Raw genomic sequence first — 16839 nt, forward strand, 5'->3', positions numbered from 1 at the left:
ATGTAAAATTCTTGCTTTCTTCTACAGGCCAAACTTAGTGATAATGGATTGCAATTTTATAATTTTTGTATACCTTTAGAATTGACTTGCTGACATTTAGTGTGTAATTTTTCTTTGAATGTTCTTAAGTGGCATTGACCTTGAATTTTCATTTATCACATAGTCCTTAACTGGTTTGAATCCTAGAATGTTTCATTTTAAAAATTGTCTTTGTTGGAGTATAATTAGTCTTATTTTATCTAGAAAACACTGTGTGATTCCATTTTTTAAAAAAATCGTTGCGATTTACTTTACAGTGCATGCTCAATTTGTGTATAATTTTCTAAGAGTTAGGTTTAAAATCTTTATTTTATTAAATTGAATAGGTTACTTTGGTTATTTGAATCTTTTATGTACTTACTGACATCTTTTTCTGCTTAATCTATTAATTACCAAGAAAGATGTGTTAAAATTTCCCACTTCAGTTTCGATGTTTCAATTTCTCCTTCTACAACTGATAATTTCTGCTTGGTATAGTTTGGGACTGTGTTTTTAGGCATAGAAGTATTATAGCCTCCTAGAGAATTCAATCTTTGCCATTATCTAGTCTGATAGGATCCATCTTTTAATTGGCCAATTTAGATATAATTGTAGATATATCTGTCTTACATTTACTGTTTATTTTATTTTATTTTTTTTTTAATATTTCTTCTAGATGGACTGTTCCCCTGCCCAACCCCTGCAAAACTTAGTGTGTTTTAAGTTGCTACCATAGACTGGGTAATTTACAAAGAAAATTTTTTTACAAAATAAATTTACAATTTATTTAGCTCATGATTTGGAAGCCCAAGAGTCTGGCCTCAAAATCTGCTTAGCATCTGGTGAGGACCTTCTTGCTGGGCCATGACATGGTGGGAGGCATCACGGGGAGAGACAGAGAGTCTTAGTTCAGGTCTTTCCTCCTCTTATCGAGCTATGGTCCCATTGGATTAGGCCCCCACCCTTACAGCCTCACTTGATTACCTCCCCACAGTCCCACCTTTAAACACTATAACTGCATTAAGTTCTACCTTTAACCTCACAGTGGGGATGAAAGTTCAATGTAAGTTTTGGTGGGACATCCAAATTGTAATATCCCATTTGGGTGGTTTTCCCATGCACATTTAATATAACAAACCCTAAATTTAATCAATATGTCTCCTCTCTTCTTGGGAAATAAAAGCACCTTAAAAATCACTAAATGCTAACAACCCCATATCTAAATTTCATGCTGTTTTTTTCCTAGAATTTTATCTTTATTTGGCATTATTTTAAAATCCACATATTAGATAGCATGGATTAGTTCAGACCTATCTACCTCCTTGCTGGTTTGCTTGCTGCTGCTTCTTGCATTTCAGACCTTATGTTTGGTATCAATTTTTTTCCTTCCTGCAGTACATTCTGTAGGAGTTCTTTTGATAAAGGTCTATTGTTGGTAAACTTTGTTCATTTGAAAAATGTTTTTGTTCCATCCTCACTATTGAAAGACAATTTTAGGATATAGAATTCTAAGATGATTCCCTTCTCCTGATATCTTCTGGCTTCCATTAGTCTAATTGCTATTATGGATCTTTTGTCTCTCGTTGCTCTTGAGATCTTCTCTTTGTCTTTGGCATCTGATACGTCTCTTCAATATGTCTAGGTATGTATTTGTTACCTGTCCAATAACCAGGCTCGTAGTAACTGATTCTTAGGGGAGACTATTATTATTTTCTTTTCTGAGCAAAGGCAGACGAGGCAGGCTTCCCTTTGCACATGTCCCCTACCTACCTTTCATCTAAGGGAGCAGCTCCTTGAAGTGCTTCTGTTCACATGTGATTCCTGTCTAGATCCTCCACTTTGCAAGTTCTTCTCAGGTCCTACCATGTGCTGCCATGTGTGACTGTTAATTTCTTTGTCTCTTGGTCTTCCTCCAGGGCAGGACAGACCTCAGCATTGAATGCTCTGAATTCTGCTGGCTCTTATGGCTTCCTGTAAATCCATGGCTCACCAATATACATAAAATGAAATTTCATGTTCTTTATCCAGTATGTGGGTATCTGCAATGGTGAGGGCTTTCATTCTACCAGTTTTTCTGGACTACCTAGTCCAGAAGTCAAACTTTTAACAAGTACTTTCAAGCACTCAAACTTTTACTATTTTAAGCATTTTATATGGTTGTACCTATGTTCAGGGGAACCCCAAGAGGTGAGGAGACACATCAGGCTTTCAGAAGTTGGCTATCATGTTGAAAAAAAAAAAAACTAACCAACTCACACACACATGTAATAACCAGAGCACAATTGAAGAGTAAACTAGGAGGTGACAACTCTGGGATTTGTTCAGAAGAAAGACTTATAAGTAAATTTTATAAAAATTAGACCTTTCTATGCCCCCAGAGTACCCTGCATAGGTGCCTTCCAACTTTGCCTAAGTATGAGTGCAGTTCTGAATATGTGGTTATATAGAATCTTCAGCATCAAAGATGGAGTGAAGTTACAAATCCCTGTGGACCTCAGCCAAAAATAATAATTCTGAGATTTGTAGTAAGGATGGAAAAGACCCAAACTGATAATTAGGGCTAGAAGCATTTATATTTCTTTTCTGCCCCTAACTGTACAAACTTGGATATTTTATTCTCCTTTCTGGACCTCAGCTTTCCCATCTGTTGAATGAATATGGGGGTGGATTATATTAGCTGCCAATACGTTAGTAAAATGTTTAAGGGAGCTGCCTCTGTGCCCCTTCGCTGGCACAATCTCCAGGGAGAAGTGATTCTCTGGGAGAATGAGGAAGTATGCAGTTCCCCACCCCATCTGTAAGCTCCCCTCCCCTTGGTGCTTCTTATAAGTTAAGGTTCATCATGATGCTCAGATAATGAGGATTAGGTGAACTCTTAGAGATACCTGGGTATATTTAAGGTAAAGAAGTTAGAGTTTGCTATCATATTGAAAAAAAACAAACTAACCAACACACACACACACACACACACACACACACACACACACACACAAATACCAGCTAAGGAATAAATACTAAGACAGTGATTAGTCAAAATAGTTGACCCATGGGAGAGTCATATAGACTTCAAATTTAAAACAGGGTAAAGCTTGGAATTTAGTAATATGAATAGTCAAAATTTCTTTGTTGAGAGAAGATTCTACAGGGTGCCAGGAACATTCCTTTGACTATCCACAATGTGAGAAGCCTGGGCTGGATAGACTTTGGGTTCTAAATAAATGACTCCAGAGTGTGGGCAGTGGTGGAGATGTAGGTGAGAGGCCCGAGTGAGGACACAGCCCGCAATAGGGCAGCTGAGTTTGTATTCAATTCCAGATATTAATTAGCTTTCCTGTGATTTGCCTTCTTCCTACAAGACAATTACAGGGAATTAATTGGGTAGTCTTGGTCATTTGGTTCAGATTAGCCAAGATTTCATGACAAACATACAGAAGTAGGGCGTTCAAGAGGGTGTTGCAGACGGAGGAACAGGCTTGAGAGCTGAGCTAGGAGATTGGAGGATGGACGACACCTACTCTGGAAGACTCATTGGAGGAGGTCTTTCTCAATCTCAGATTTAATGAGACAGCAGAAGTGGCATTCATGGAGGGTCCTAACACAGACATCCCTTCCCTTGGGTTGAGGGGGCTGGTGAGCTTTGTGAGCAGGTCCCCCCAGGACGCCCTTCCCCTCTTCACCGTATCCTCCCTTCACTCGCGCTCTGCCCTCCCAGGTGGTGATTCTGTGCCCCTTCACTGGCATCCAGCAAACCTTCCCCTGCAGCAAATGGCTGGATGAGAAGAAGGCAGATGGGCTGATTGAGAGGCAGCTCTATGAGATGGTGTCTCTCAGGAAGAAGCGGCTGAAGAGTAAGTACAGGAGCCCCAGAATCTTCCAGCAATACCAGGATGTCAGAACACTGTCAAAGGCTTTGAAGGAGTCCACGCCTGCTTCTCAATTCTCCTCTACAGAGACTGGGAAAGAATCCTTTAGGGGACTCAGTTCTACAAGGTACAGACCGTACAACGTCACACACCTGGAACTAAGACTGACTCCAGGTCCCCAGATTGGAGAAGTGGCTAGGGGTTAAACTGAAGGATTCACTCTAGTGCACTCTGAATATACCAGGTAGGGTGGGTGGAGTCAATTCTTCCCCCATTTAAGGCATACCACCGGTAGGATTTACCACCAGTAGGCTTGGTCTGTAAAAAAGACATGGAAGAACTCTATTTTTAATAGCAGGAATCCTCAGCTTTCTAAATACAACCCTTCTTATACTGGGTTTCTGAGAGTGGGACACACTTGCCTGTCACCTGCTGTTCGGTCGTGATCATTTTCTCTCCTCTTTCCTACTGGTAACCTGAAAACCTCTTCAGTTGATGTTTATGGTGCACCTTGATCTGTCTTGCAGAATTTCCTTGGTCCCTGTGGGTCTGGACCACGGACCTGAAGAAGGCTGGTACCAACTCTCCCATCTTCATCCAGATTTATGGACAGAAGGGGCGGACAGATGAGATTCTCCTGAATCCCAACAACAAGTGGTTCAAACCAGGTGTCATCGAGAAGTTTAGGGTAGGAGAGAACTGCGGTGAGGTGGGTGGGGAAAGGAGGAAGGATGTGGCAGGTATTCAGAGAATCTGATTTTCTAAGCCAGATTCGTTTTCAACCAAGTTTGAAGACGAAATGGAAAGTTTACCCCCGCCCCCGGCAAGGGGTGACACATGTGATGATTTATAGGCAAGGGAGTGAAGGGGAGACAGTTTAGATCTGCCCTTCGTCTGAGACTGTAGGAATCAAGCCAGGGGGAACAAGGATGGAATGGTTTTGAGCATCTAAGAATTGAGTGACTGGGGGACAGAATAGAGACCCTGAGCGCAGTGAGTGTTAGATCACCCAATATGGGCTGAATTAGACAGTAAGGGTCAAATTTAAGGAAAAGTATGAATTTCAGGGCATTTGAAGGGAAATACAGCTTTAAAACTTTCCAGTACATATGTAACTAGAACAAGGGTCCCCCTCACCCCACTGAAGTGTGGCTTTGACCTTTTGGTAGGAATAATTTGTAATTTGCAGTCTTCCCTCAGAGAACCCCATTGGTGCCTTATTCTAACACTCGATTCATTGCTCTTTATGTATTTGTCTTTCCTGCCAGATTTGAGCCCCTAGGGAAAGGGCATGGCTTTGGTATTGATCTTTTTGTCTGTTCCACTGCCCAGTGGAGTCCTGGGGCTGTGGGCCTGTGCTAATTTGCAGGGCTGTCATATAGATTTTGTTACTGGAATGTTATTGCTTGGAAGGTTTTCTTTAGGCTGCATCCCACTGTGGGTCAGTTATTTTTGTTCTGTTTCACCAGCCCAGACTGAACCCCAGTTTTACATGGCTGTCTCTCCCCCATGGGCCTTTGGCTACCAGGAACAGGAGAGGAATGAGGGTGTTGGGGGAGGACTGGAAGCCCATTCATCCTGTCGAGGGAGAAACAGCTCCCGTGGCCGGCTGTGAGGAGACAGGCATTTCCCCAGCCATGCCTGCTCAGACCTGTTCATTTCTCGACACAGATTGAGCTCCCAGATCTCGGCAGATTTTATAAGCTTCGAGCATGGCACGATAGAAGGAGTCCTGGTTCTGGATGGCATTTAGAAAGGGTGAGATGCACCACCTTGAGGGTTGGGAGAGGAATCAGAATTGTCCCTCTTTGTGACTGTAAGTTTACTCTCTATTGGAAATAGAAGTGGAGAAGCGTGGACTTGGGCCACAGGTACTTCCAGATGGCTGGGGAGACACCTTCCAAAGCAGACTGAGAAAATGCTCAGGTGCCCATGGGGCCTGCGTATCTGCCCCAGTTACCCATATGCTAGGCAATTGCCAGTCTCCAGGGGACCAGGGGGAGAAATATTAACCTGTCTCTCCGCCTTCCGCAAGGGTCCTCTCCAGGAGATGGCCTTGGCCTTTCTGAGATGAGATAGCAGAATGGTGACTTCGGGGCATGGGTGAGAGACTCTGCTACCTGAAAGTCACCTGCTCACCCTGGAACTTCATTTTAGATGACCCTGATGAACACTCTGAATAAGGACAAGTATAACTTCAATTGCAATCGCTGGCTGGATGCCAACGAAGATGACAATGAGATTGTGAGGGAAATGACCGCAGAGGGCCCAACAGTGCGGAGGATCATGGGCAGTAAGTACTGATCACTGCCCATCCTGGGGGAGGCCGTGGACCTTCTACTTGGTGTGCCAAGGGACACTTGAACTGAACTGATCGTGTTGTCCACTCTGCGTCATCAGGACCCCTCTGACTGCCAGAGTGGGTTTTGAAGTTCCCAGCTTCAAGACAGGCTTGAAGGAGCCACCTTCAAGGCATGATGCTCCCACTCGACCATGATGGGTGTGTTGGGGAGGGAGGGGAGGTCTACGGGTCTTCAGGCTGGCCAGGGGAGGGTGAGAAGACTCTGCTCTAAACAGTACTTCTCCAGAGCTGCCTTGAAGTTAGAGGAAGTGTCTTTTTATTCCCTTCAAATTATGAAATGCGGAGACTGATTCCCCCAAAGGAAGGCTGGATGTGGATTCTTTTTTTTTTTTTTTTTTTTTTTTTTTTTTTTTTTTATTGTTGGTCGTTCAAAACATTACATAGTTCTTAATACATCATTTTTCACAGTTTGATTCAAGTGGGTTATGAACTCCCAACTTTACCCCGTATACAGATTGTTGTTTCACATCAGTTACCCTTCCATTGATTGACATATTGCCTTTCTAGTGTCTGATGTATTCTGCTGTCTGTCCTATTCTCTACTATCCCCCCTCCCCTCCCCTCCCCTCCCCTCCCCTCCCCTCCCCTTTTCTCATCCCTGTTTAATGTAAATCTTCTTCTCAAGCTCTTCATCCTTGCCCTGTCCTTGTTTACTCCCCTTATATCAAAGGGGTCATTTGGTATTTGTTTTTTAACGATTGACTAGCTTCACTTAGCATAATCTGCTCTAATACCATCCATTTCCCTCCAAATTCTATGATTTTGTCGTTCCTTAATGCAGAGTAATACTCCATTGTGTATAAATGCCACATTTTTTTTATCCATTCATCTATTGAAGGGCATCTAGGCTGATTCCATAATCTTGCTATAGTGAATTGTGCTGCTATGAACATCGTTGTAGCAGTGTCTCTGTAACATGCTCTTATTAGGTCTTTAGGGAATAGACCGAGAAGGGGAATAGCTGGGTCAAATGGTGGTTCCATTCCCAGCTTTCCAAGAAATCTCCATACTGCTTTCCAAATTGGCTGCACCAATTTGCAGTCCCACCAGCAATGAACAAGAGTGCCCTTTTCCCCGCATCCTCTCCAGCACTTATTGTTGTTTGACTTCCTAATGGCTGCCAATCTTACTGGAGTGAGGTGGTATCTTAGGGTAGTTTTGATTTGCATTTCTCTAACTGATAGCGATGGTGAGCATTTTTTCATGTACTTATTGATTGATTGTATGTCCTCCTCTGAGAACTGTCTGTTCAGGTCCTTGGCCCATTTATTGATTGGGTTATTTGTTATCTTATTGTCTAATTTTTTGAGTTCTTTGTATATTCTGGTTATTAGGGCTCTATCTGAAGTGTGTGGATTAAAGATTTGTTCCCAGGATGTAGGCTCCCTGTTTATCTCTCTTATTGTTTCTTTTGCTGAGAAAAAACTTTTTAGTTTGAGTAAGTCCCATTTGTTGATTCTAGTTATTAACTCTTGCGCTATGGGTGTCCTATTGAGGAATTTGGGGCCCGATCCCACAGTATGTAGATCATAACCAACTTTTTCTTCTATCAGATGCCGTGTCTCTGATTTAATATCAAGCTCCTTAATCCATTTTGAGTTAACTTTTGTGCATGGCGAGAGATAGGGGTTCAGATTCATTTTGATGCAAATGGATTTCCAGTTTTCCCAGCACCATTTGTTGAAGATGCTATCCTTCCTCCATTGCATGCTTTTAGCCCCTTTATCAAATATAAGATAGTTGTAGTTTTGTGGATTGGTTTCTGTGTCCTCTATTCTGTACCATTGGTCCACCCGCCTGTTTTGGTACCAGTACCATGCTGTTTTTGTTACTATTGCTCTGTAGTATAGTTTGAAGTCTGGTATCGCTATACCGCCTGATTCACTCTTCCTGCTTAGCATTGTTTTTGCTATTCTGGGTCTTTTATTATTCCATATGAATTTCATGATTCTTTTATCTATTTCTACAAGAAGTTCCATTGGGATTTTGATTGGCATTGCATTGAACTTATAGAGAACTTTTGGTAATATCGCCATTTTGATGATGTTAGTTCTACCTATCCATGAGCAGGGTATATTTTTCCATCTTCTAAGGTCTTCTTCTATATCTTTCTTTAGGGTTCTATAATTTTCATTATATAAATCTTTCACCTCTTTTGTTAGGTTGATTCCCAAGTATTTTATTTTTTGGGGGGATATTGTGAATGGAGTAGTTGTCCTCATTTCCGTTTCAGAGGATTTGTCACTGATATATAGGAATGCCTTTGATTTATGCGTGTTGATCTTATATCCTGCCACTTTGCTGAATTCATTTATTAGCTCTAATAGCTTCTTTGTAGACCCTTTTGGGTCTGCTAGGTATAGGATCATATCATCTGCAAATAGTGATAATTTAAGTTCTTCTTTTCCTATTTTTATGCCTTTAATTTCTTTTGTCTGTCTAATTGCTCTGGCCAGTGTTTCGAGGACTATGTTGAACAGAAGTGGTGAGAGAGGGCATCCCTGTCTTGTACCAGATCTTAGAGGGAATGCCTTCAATTTTTCTCCATTCAGAATGATGCTGGCCTGTGGCTTATCGTAGATTGCTTTTACAATGTTGAGGTATGTTCCAGTTATCCCTAATTTTTCTAGAGTTTTGAACATAAAGGGATGCTGTACTTTGTCGAATGCTTTTTCTGCATCTATCGAGATGATCATATGGTTCTTATTTTTAAGTCTATTGATGTGGTGAATAACATTTATTGATTTCCGTATATTGAACCAGCCTTGCATCCCAGGGATGAATCCTACTTGATCATGATGTATAATTTTTTTGATATGTATTTGAATCCGATTCGCCAGAATTTTATTGAGGATTTTTGCGTCAAGATTCATTAGAGATATTGGTCTGTAGTTTTCTTTCTTTGAAGTGTCTTTGTCTGGTTTCGGAATCAGGGTGATGTTGGCCTCGTAGAATGAATTTGGAAGTTCTCCCTCTTTTTCTATTTCCTGAAATAGCTTGAACAGTATTGGTGTTAGTTCCTCTTTAAAGGTTTTGTAAAACTCTGCTGTATACCCATCCGGTCCTGGGCTTTTCTTAGTTGGTAATCTTTTGATGGTTTCTTCTATTTCCTCTATTGTTATTGGTCTGTTTAGGTTGTCTATATCCTCCTGACTCAATCTGGGCAGGTCATAAGACTTAAGGAATTTATCTATGCCTTCACTATCTTCTATTTTATTGGAGTATAAGGATTCAAAATAATTTCCGATTATCTTCTGTATTTCTGAAGTGTCTGTTGTGATATTACCTTTTTCATCCCGTATGTTAGTAATTTGAGTTCTCTCTCTTCTTCTCTTCGTTAGCATGGCTAAGGGTCTGTCAATTTTATTTATTTTTTCAAAGAACCAACTTTTAGTCCTGTCAATTTTTTCAATTGTTTCTTTTGTTTCAATTTCATTTATTTCAGCTCTGATTTTAATTATTTCTTGCCTTCTACTTCTTTTGCTGTTGTTTTGCTCTTCTTTTTCTAGGATTTTGAGATGAAGTATTAGATCATTTATTTGTTGGTTTTTTCTTTTTTTGAGGAATGAACTCCAAGCAATGAATTTTCCTCTTAGAACTGCTTTCAATGTGTCCCATAGATTCCGATATGTTGTGTCTGTGTTTTCATTTAACTCTAGGAATTTTTTAATTTCCTCCTTGATGTCTTCTAAAACCCATTGATCATTCAGCAACCTATTGTTCATTCTCCAAGTGATGCTTGATTTTTCCTTCATTCTTTTATCGTTGATTTTCAGTTTTATTCCATTATGATCAGATAAGATGCATGGTATTATCTCTACCCCTTTATATTGTCTAAGAGTTGCCCTGTGACATAATATATGGTCTATTTTTGAGAAGGTTCCATGTGCTGCTGAGAAAAAAGTGTAACTACTTGATTTGGGGTGGTATAGTCTATATATGTCAATTAAGTCTAGGTTGTTAATTGTGTTATTGAGTTCTATAGTTTCTTTATTTAACTTTTGTTTGTAAGATCTGTCCAGTGGTGAGAGAGGTGTGTTGAAGTCTCCCATGATTATTGTATGGTGGTCTATTAGACTCTTGAACTTGAGGAGAGTTTGCTTGATAAACACAGCCGCACCATTATTTGGGGCATATATATTTATGATTGTTATGTCTTGTTGGTGTATGGTTCCCTTGAGCAGTATGAAGTGTCCTTCTTTATCCCTTTTGATTAACTTTGGTTTGAAATCTATTTTATTAGATATGAGTATGGACACTCCTGCTTGCTTCCGCATTCCATATGAGTGGTATGATTTTTCCCAACCTTTCACCTTCAGTCTATGAATATCTTTTTCTATCAGATGCGTCTCCTGTAGGCAGCATATTGTTGGGTCTTCTTTTGTGATCCATTCTACTAGCCTGTGTCTCTTAATTGGTGAATTTAAGCCATTAACATTTAGGGTTATTATTGAGATATGATTTGTTCTTCTAGCCATATTTGTTTATTGATGTTTCTAAACCTGATTTGTTATCCTCTTTGACTATTTTTCCCCCTTTACTGCCCTATCTCCCATTGTTGGTTTTCAGTGTTATTTTCCATTTCCTCTTCCTGTAATGTTTTGCCAAGGATTTTTTGAAGAGATGGTTTTCTAGCTGCAAATTCTTTTAACTTTTGTTTATCATGGAAGGTTTTAATTTCATCTTCTATCCTGAAGCTTAATTTCGCCGGATACACGATTCTTGGTTGGAACCCATTTTCTTTCAGTGTTTGAAATATGTTATTCCAGGATCTTCTAGCTTTCAGGGTCTGTGTTGAGAGATCAGCTGTTATCCTGATTGGTTTGCCCCTAAATGTAATCTGCTTTCTTTCTCTTGCAGCTTTTAAAATTCTCTCCTTATTCTGTATGTTGGACATCTTCATTATAATGTGTCTAGGTGTGGATCTCTTATGATTTTGCACATTCGGCGTCCTGTAGGCTTCTAGGATTTGTGATTCTGTCTCATTCTTCAAGTCTGGGAAGTTTTCTTGTATAATCTCACTGAATAGTCTGTTTATTCCTTTAGTTTGGAGCTCTGTGCCTTCCTGTATCCCAATGACTCTTAAATTTGGTCTTTTGATATTGTCCCATAATTCTTGGATGTTCTGCTCATGGTTTCTTAGCAGACTTGCTGAGCTGTCTATGTTCTTTTCCAGTTGAAATACTTTGTCTTCATTGTCTGATGTTCTCTCTTCTAAGTGATCTAATCTGCTGTTAGTATTCTCAATTGAGTTTTTAAGTTGGTTTAATGATTCCTGCATTTCCAGGATTTCAATTTGTTTGTTTTTTATTACCTCTATCTCCCTGTGAAATTGATCTTTTACTTCCTGGATTTGTTTGTCAATGTGATCTTTCATTGTCTGATTTTGCTGTCTCATGTCCTCCTTGAGACTCCAGATCATCTGAAGCATATATATCCTGTACTCTTTATCTGACATTCCATCTGTTGCAGCTATTACCTCTTCTAGAGTTGAGTTGACCTGCATTGCTTGTGGACCTTTCTTTCCTTGTCTTTTCATACTGCTCGCGTTTCTTCCTGCTTGGTGCAACTGTTGTGTTTTTGAAATTTACCTCCTATTTATTTATATTGCTCTTGTATAGTTGGGAAGTCTTCCTTGCAGGGCGGGTAGTGGCTGTGCTCCTCCCCTAATTAGGGTGGTCTGTCTACCACGCTAATTGGTCGCAGGTCTGCCCCCACTGCAGGCACTGGTGGCTGTTCTGCTCTGACCCCACTCCAATTGTGGTAACGTAACTACCACACCCTGGGGTCGTTGGTCCTGATCTGGATGTGGGTGGCGGCTCTGCTGTGCCCCCACTCCAATTGGTGTGACGTGTCTACCACGCTGGCAGACCTCTAGGCCGGTGGGTCGCAGTTCTGCACAGCCCCCACTCCCAATGGGGGTACCTGACTACCTCTCCAACGGGTCGCTGAGCCCCCTCCGGACCCGGGCGGCGACCCTGCTCCACCCCCACTCCAACCAGTGTGACGCGACTGCCTCAGTGTTACGTGTCCACCACGTTGGCAAGCTACCTGGCCTGTCTTGCCAGTGGGTCGCTGGTCCTATTCTAAGCGTGGGCGGCTTCTCTCTTCAGCACCAGCTGCATTTGGGGTTTCATGGTACCACGCCGGCGGGTCACTTGGCCTGCTCTGGGCGCAGGTGGAAGCTCCACTCTGCCCCCACAGCACCCAGCAGGACCCTGGCCGAGAAGCAGTCACCGCCGGTTCCCTAGCCTTGGGCCAAAGCAGCTTAGGTAGCAAGAACCCGCCTTTCCGATCCAGATACACTCTCTCCGCTGGGAGCTGGCCCCAGCGAGCAACCCCCGGGGTTCCCCAGCCCCAGGCCAAAACTGTCCCGGGAGTCAGAACCCAGTAGCCCCAAGCTCAGCGCACGCTCCACTCGGAGCTCGCCTTCACAGGCAGTCTCCGCAGAGTCCTCAGACCTGGGCCCGGTTAGCCCCGGGAACCCAAGTCCCGGGAACCCAAGTCCCGCTGCTCAGTGCCCGGCGCACGCCTTGCCAGGCACGAGCCTTCAAGGGTATTCTCCACAGGATCCCCAGTCCCGATCCTGAGCAAGAAATCTGTCTGCTAGACGAAGGCAAATACCAGCCTGAATTCACCTGTTCCGTAGCTGAATGAGCTGAGATCAGCAGAACAATGGTATGATTACATCATCTCTCCAAGATGGAGGCCGCCGTCCTCCGTGGTCAGACCGGTGACTGGAACCGCCGCTTCTCTCCTCTGTCTCAAGCCGGAACTCCGCACCAAGCGCTGCCGATGTATCGCTGGCAGGAGCCCTCCGAATCCGTATCGCTGTTCTCCCTCTCCTCGCTGTTCTCCTGCTCCGGCTCCCTGCCGATCCCCAGCGCGCGCCGCAGACAACCCGCCGCGGAGCTTTCAGGCTATGCGACCCTCCGTGCGGAGAAATGGAGCTCCCACTGCCGAACCTCGCACAATGGAAACCTGTCTATTAGATTCTGTAGCGCCTCAATTTCACTGGAAATTCCCAACAAGATATCTTTCAGCCGTTTCATATCTTCTTTCACTGGCTCAGTGATGCGGCGCATTGGGGTGATGCACTCCCTTCGCCGCCATCTTTCCTTCTCCCCTGGATGTGGATTCTTGCAGCCATGCTTGGCTGCTACCCGATGAGCCTCTATCTCTATTTGAGGCTGGTAGGAGAGGGACTTAATTTAGAGTCTAGCAACCACATTCACAGAGCCAAAGGGAAGTCATTTTGCCTCTAGGTTATAGTAGCAGAGTGTTGGCAAATAATCAGCACATGTTCTGTCCTTTTCCCATGGCAGACACTACTAAGTGACATGACATTCTCTCTCATTGAATCTGAAATGAGCTTTGCAGCCATCAATATAGCAATTCAACAGACACTACCAACTGATCAGAACTGACATGTAAGATAGCATGTTTGTTATCTTTGTGGCAGTTGTTAATCTTTTCAATAGTAAAGTAATATTGCAAAATCACAAAAAGCTAAGAACATACAGAAAACAATGACACCCATGGTTCTAGTAGCCCTACTAAATATTGCAGAAACATCAATTCACGGGTGATCATGTGGTACTTATGAGTACTCTGCATAGACACACGCACTAGAAGCGCCCTCTGTATTTGTTGAAGTTATTTGATATTAGAGTTAAATGCTAAGTGTGTGTGTGTGTGTGTGTGTGTGTTGTGTGTTTGCATCTCCAAATAGCAAATATCTCAAATGAGATCATCCAGTCTGTTAGTCTAATTAGGCAATACTTATAATTAGTAACAAGTTTCCTCTGTTTTATGGTTTCTTCATTTTTAATTAAATATATGACTATAGAATATTTGTGTTCAAAGCCCCTTATACTCGTCTGATGAAGAATTGAGGAAGTTCTTGCTATGATCACATAGCTGGTTAGAGACAGAGTGAGACCTAGAACAGGTCTTTGATTCCTGGTTCAGTGACTATTCCAAGATACCACTTCTGCCTTTTCATATTCAATAGTGGTTTGCTTTGGAAACAAGGCTATAATCTTTCTGTGAGTATGATAATACCATATGCTCCCCCACCAGTTGGGACATTATATCATATGTAGCCCACCAGGGCAGAGATGCTCCTGTTTCTTACCTGAGCTATCCACTTTGTGCGCCAGAATTGAGCTTGTAGGTAGGTGTGAAGAACTGGGAGGGCCTCGTGGGACCTGACTGCTTTTCCAAAGCCTTCTAACCATTCTCATGATATGAGTTCTGCAGTCTCTGCTTCTAAAGTTACCTGGTGTTTTCATTCCTGAGCCTTCTGTGGTGTTACCTACAGCTCTGATCCACCGCCTCTTCTCCAGGTGTTCTCAAACTTCAGGGCATTCTCATCTGGGGGCTTGTCGAAACACAGATTGTGGGGTCCCACTGAGAGTTTCTGATTCAGTGGGTCTGCAGTGGGGCCTGAGAATGTGCTTGTCTTGCCCATCCCTAGGTAATGGCAATGCTGCCCCTGGGGAACCACACTTTGAGAACCACTGGGCCAAGGCATATGCCCCTTTTCCGTGGCTCTCACCTTCCACGATTTTGATTTCTGTATCTGTCCCTCCTCCTATCTTTGGTTCGTGAATGTTGTCTAGATACAGCAAGAGGTAAACTTCCTGCCCAGGCCGTTGGGATTAAACTTTGCAGATAAAGTGGCATCTGAGCCAGGCCTTCTACTCTAAGGGCTGTTATTTAGTTTTTGTCTTCTGTGATTCTATTAAAGAACTATTTTAATGTGGAAAAAAAAAATCTGGTGATTAGCCTGGGCTGAGGCTGCCTGCCCTGCTTGTAAAGGCAGTTTGACATCTTCCAGGGGTTCTTGGCAGTTCTTTGGAGCTCCTACCGACTCAAATCCCCAACTCCTGTTTCTGGCCCACTGATATTTCTCTGGTGCTTGGAATACACCTGTGTCCTCGTCCAGATCTCCTTTTCTGGTCTGGATGCTTCTTTGTAGCACTAAACAGAGCTGATGGCAAAAACATCCCCCTTCCTCAGTTGCTACCAGCGTATGATGAATAACGAACGTGCCAGGATTCCCAGGAAGCCCTGGGGTGCGGAGTCTTGAACTCATGTACATTGAGTAAATACCAATTTAAAATCAATTCTGAGTTTGGAGTTGTGTGTCCCCAGTTTACTTATAAAATAATGGCCAGCCAAATCAGCAATTAATACCCTGCCTGGGAGCCGAGAGGCTTTGGGGAGTGATCCTGCTGATTAGCGCAGACCAGGAGACACGGACAAAACATGCAGAGCAGCTCACAGTTTATTTCCACCTTGCCTTTCCCTCGGGAGCCCCAGGAGGCAGCGACATCAATGAGATCAGCATTTTCCACTGTGATTATACACCGCTGATGAGAGGGCAAGAGAGTCCACTGGACTTGAGTGCCAAACGAGTCGCTTCTCGTTAATCAGACTGAGCTGTAATTTTTAAATTAAAGTACAAGAGGTTTCTGGTACTTACCCATGTGTTTAAAGTCTTTCACTGCTGATGTCAGCAATGCAATTGTTCTTAATTGTCCACAGACTTCTCACCAGGAAGAATTTGGGACCTCTGTGGCCCTTGGGCCCCAGGGGACCCCTGCAGAGTGGGAGGACCTTCAAGGACTTCCAATTGAATGGACCTTAAAGGTCCCAAACAAAGGGGGCTGGAATTCCTAGGCAGAGGAATTTCTAAATTCCCTCCTCATTTGACTTCTGGGAATTGCCTAATCCACAGAGTTAAAACTGTAGAACTGGCCTTCATCAAAATTCTGACGGAGGGGAGGCTGGCATCCGGGTCTTTCCTTCTCTTTTGTCCCTCAGGTTTCTACTTTCTGGTTTTCACTCTGGTCAGTGCAGATCATTCCTCTTAGTGTTAGCACAGCGTACCCAGGACAGCGGAACACAAAGACTCACCTTCACTCCTCCAAAGGCTGAAGATGCAGGGTGCGCAGCTTTGGATTGTCAGGGGACGGTAAGAGGGGGCAGCGCAGGTTGGGTTTTGAAGGCTGTGGCCCCGTGAGCAGGCATGGGTGGGAGGCGGGAGGGTTTTTCTTGGACTTTAACTCATGCTTTAAGTGACTCCTTATGCCTGCTGTTCTCAAGGCAGGTCTCGGATATGATGATTCTTCCCCCTTTTTTTCTAACAGTGTTTTTGCTACATACATAACTGTTTCCTTGTGTACCCGCCTGTTTAGTGGTCCAATTTATTTTTCAAATGTGTCTATGTCTCCAAGTAGAAATGGGTACATTACTGAAAACATAAGTTGGGCGTTGAATTAAACATCCTGGTGGCTTGTCTCCTTCCTAATATAATTTCAAACTCATTTTAGATGGATGGCCAATGAGTAGGGTCCATTTCTAAAACAGCTTTATTGAGATAAAATGCATGTGTCATACAATTTGCCTGTACAAGGCAATGGTTTTCAGTACATTGATACAGTCACCCAGCCATCATCACTGCCTCCAGAACATTTTCCTCTCCCCCAAAAGAAATTTCATACCAATTAGGGGTCATCCCATTTCTCCACCTTTCCCTTCAGTCTCTGATAAACACTCGGTCTCTATAGATTTACCTATTCTGGACAT

At 42.9% G+C, this 16839-nt stretch overlaps 1 protein-coding gene across 1 annotated transcript in view; it reads left to right on the forward strand.

Annotated features, from left to right (window-relative positions):
• Loxhd1 (lipoxygenase homology PLAT domains 1) overlaps nucleotides 1-16839 on the forward strand; it is a 142525-nt gene that overhangs the window by 44584 nt on the left and 81102 nt on the right. The window contains exons 9-12 of the mRNA XM_078030089.1: nucleotides 3731-3866; nucleotides 4409-4569; nucleotides 5553-5639; nucleotides 6039-6174. Coding sequence (XP_077886215.1) covers nucleotides 3731-3866; nucleotides 4409-4569; nucleotides 5553-5639; nucleotides 6039-6174 — 520 coding nt within the window. The remainder of the gene's footprint in view (nucleotides 1-3730; nucleotides 3867-4408; nucleotides 4570-5552; nucleotides 5640-6038; nucleotides 6175-16839) is intronic.

This window comes from Ictidomys tridecemlineatus, chromosome 13 (genome assembly GCF_052094955.1).
Source record: "Ictidomys tridecemlineatus isolate mIctTri1 chromosome 13, mIctTri1.hap1, whole genome shotgun sequence".
Lineage (NCBI taxonomy): Eukaryota > Metazoa > Chordata > Mammalia > Rodentia > Sciuridae > Ictidomys > Ictidomys tridecemlineatus.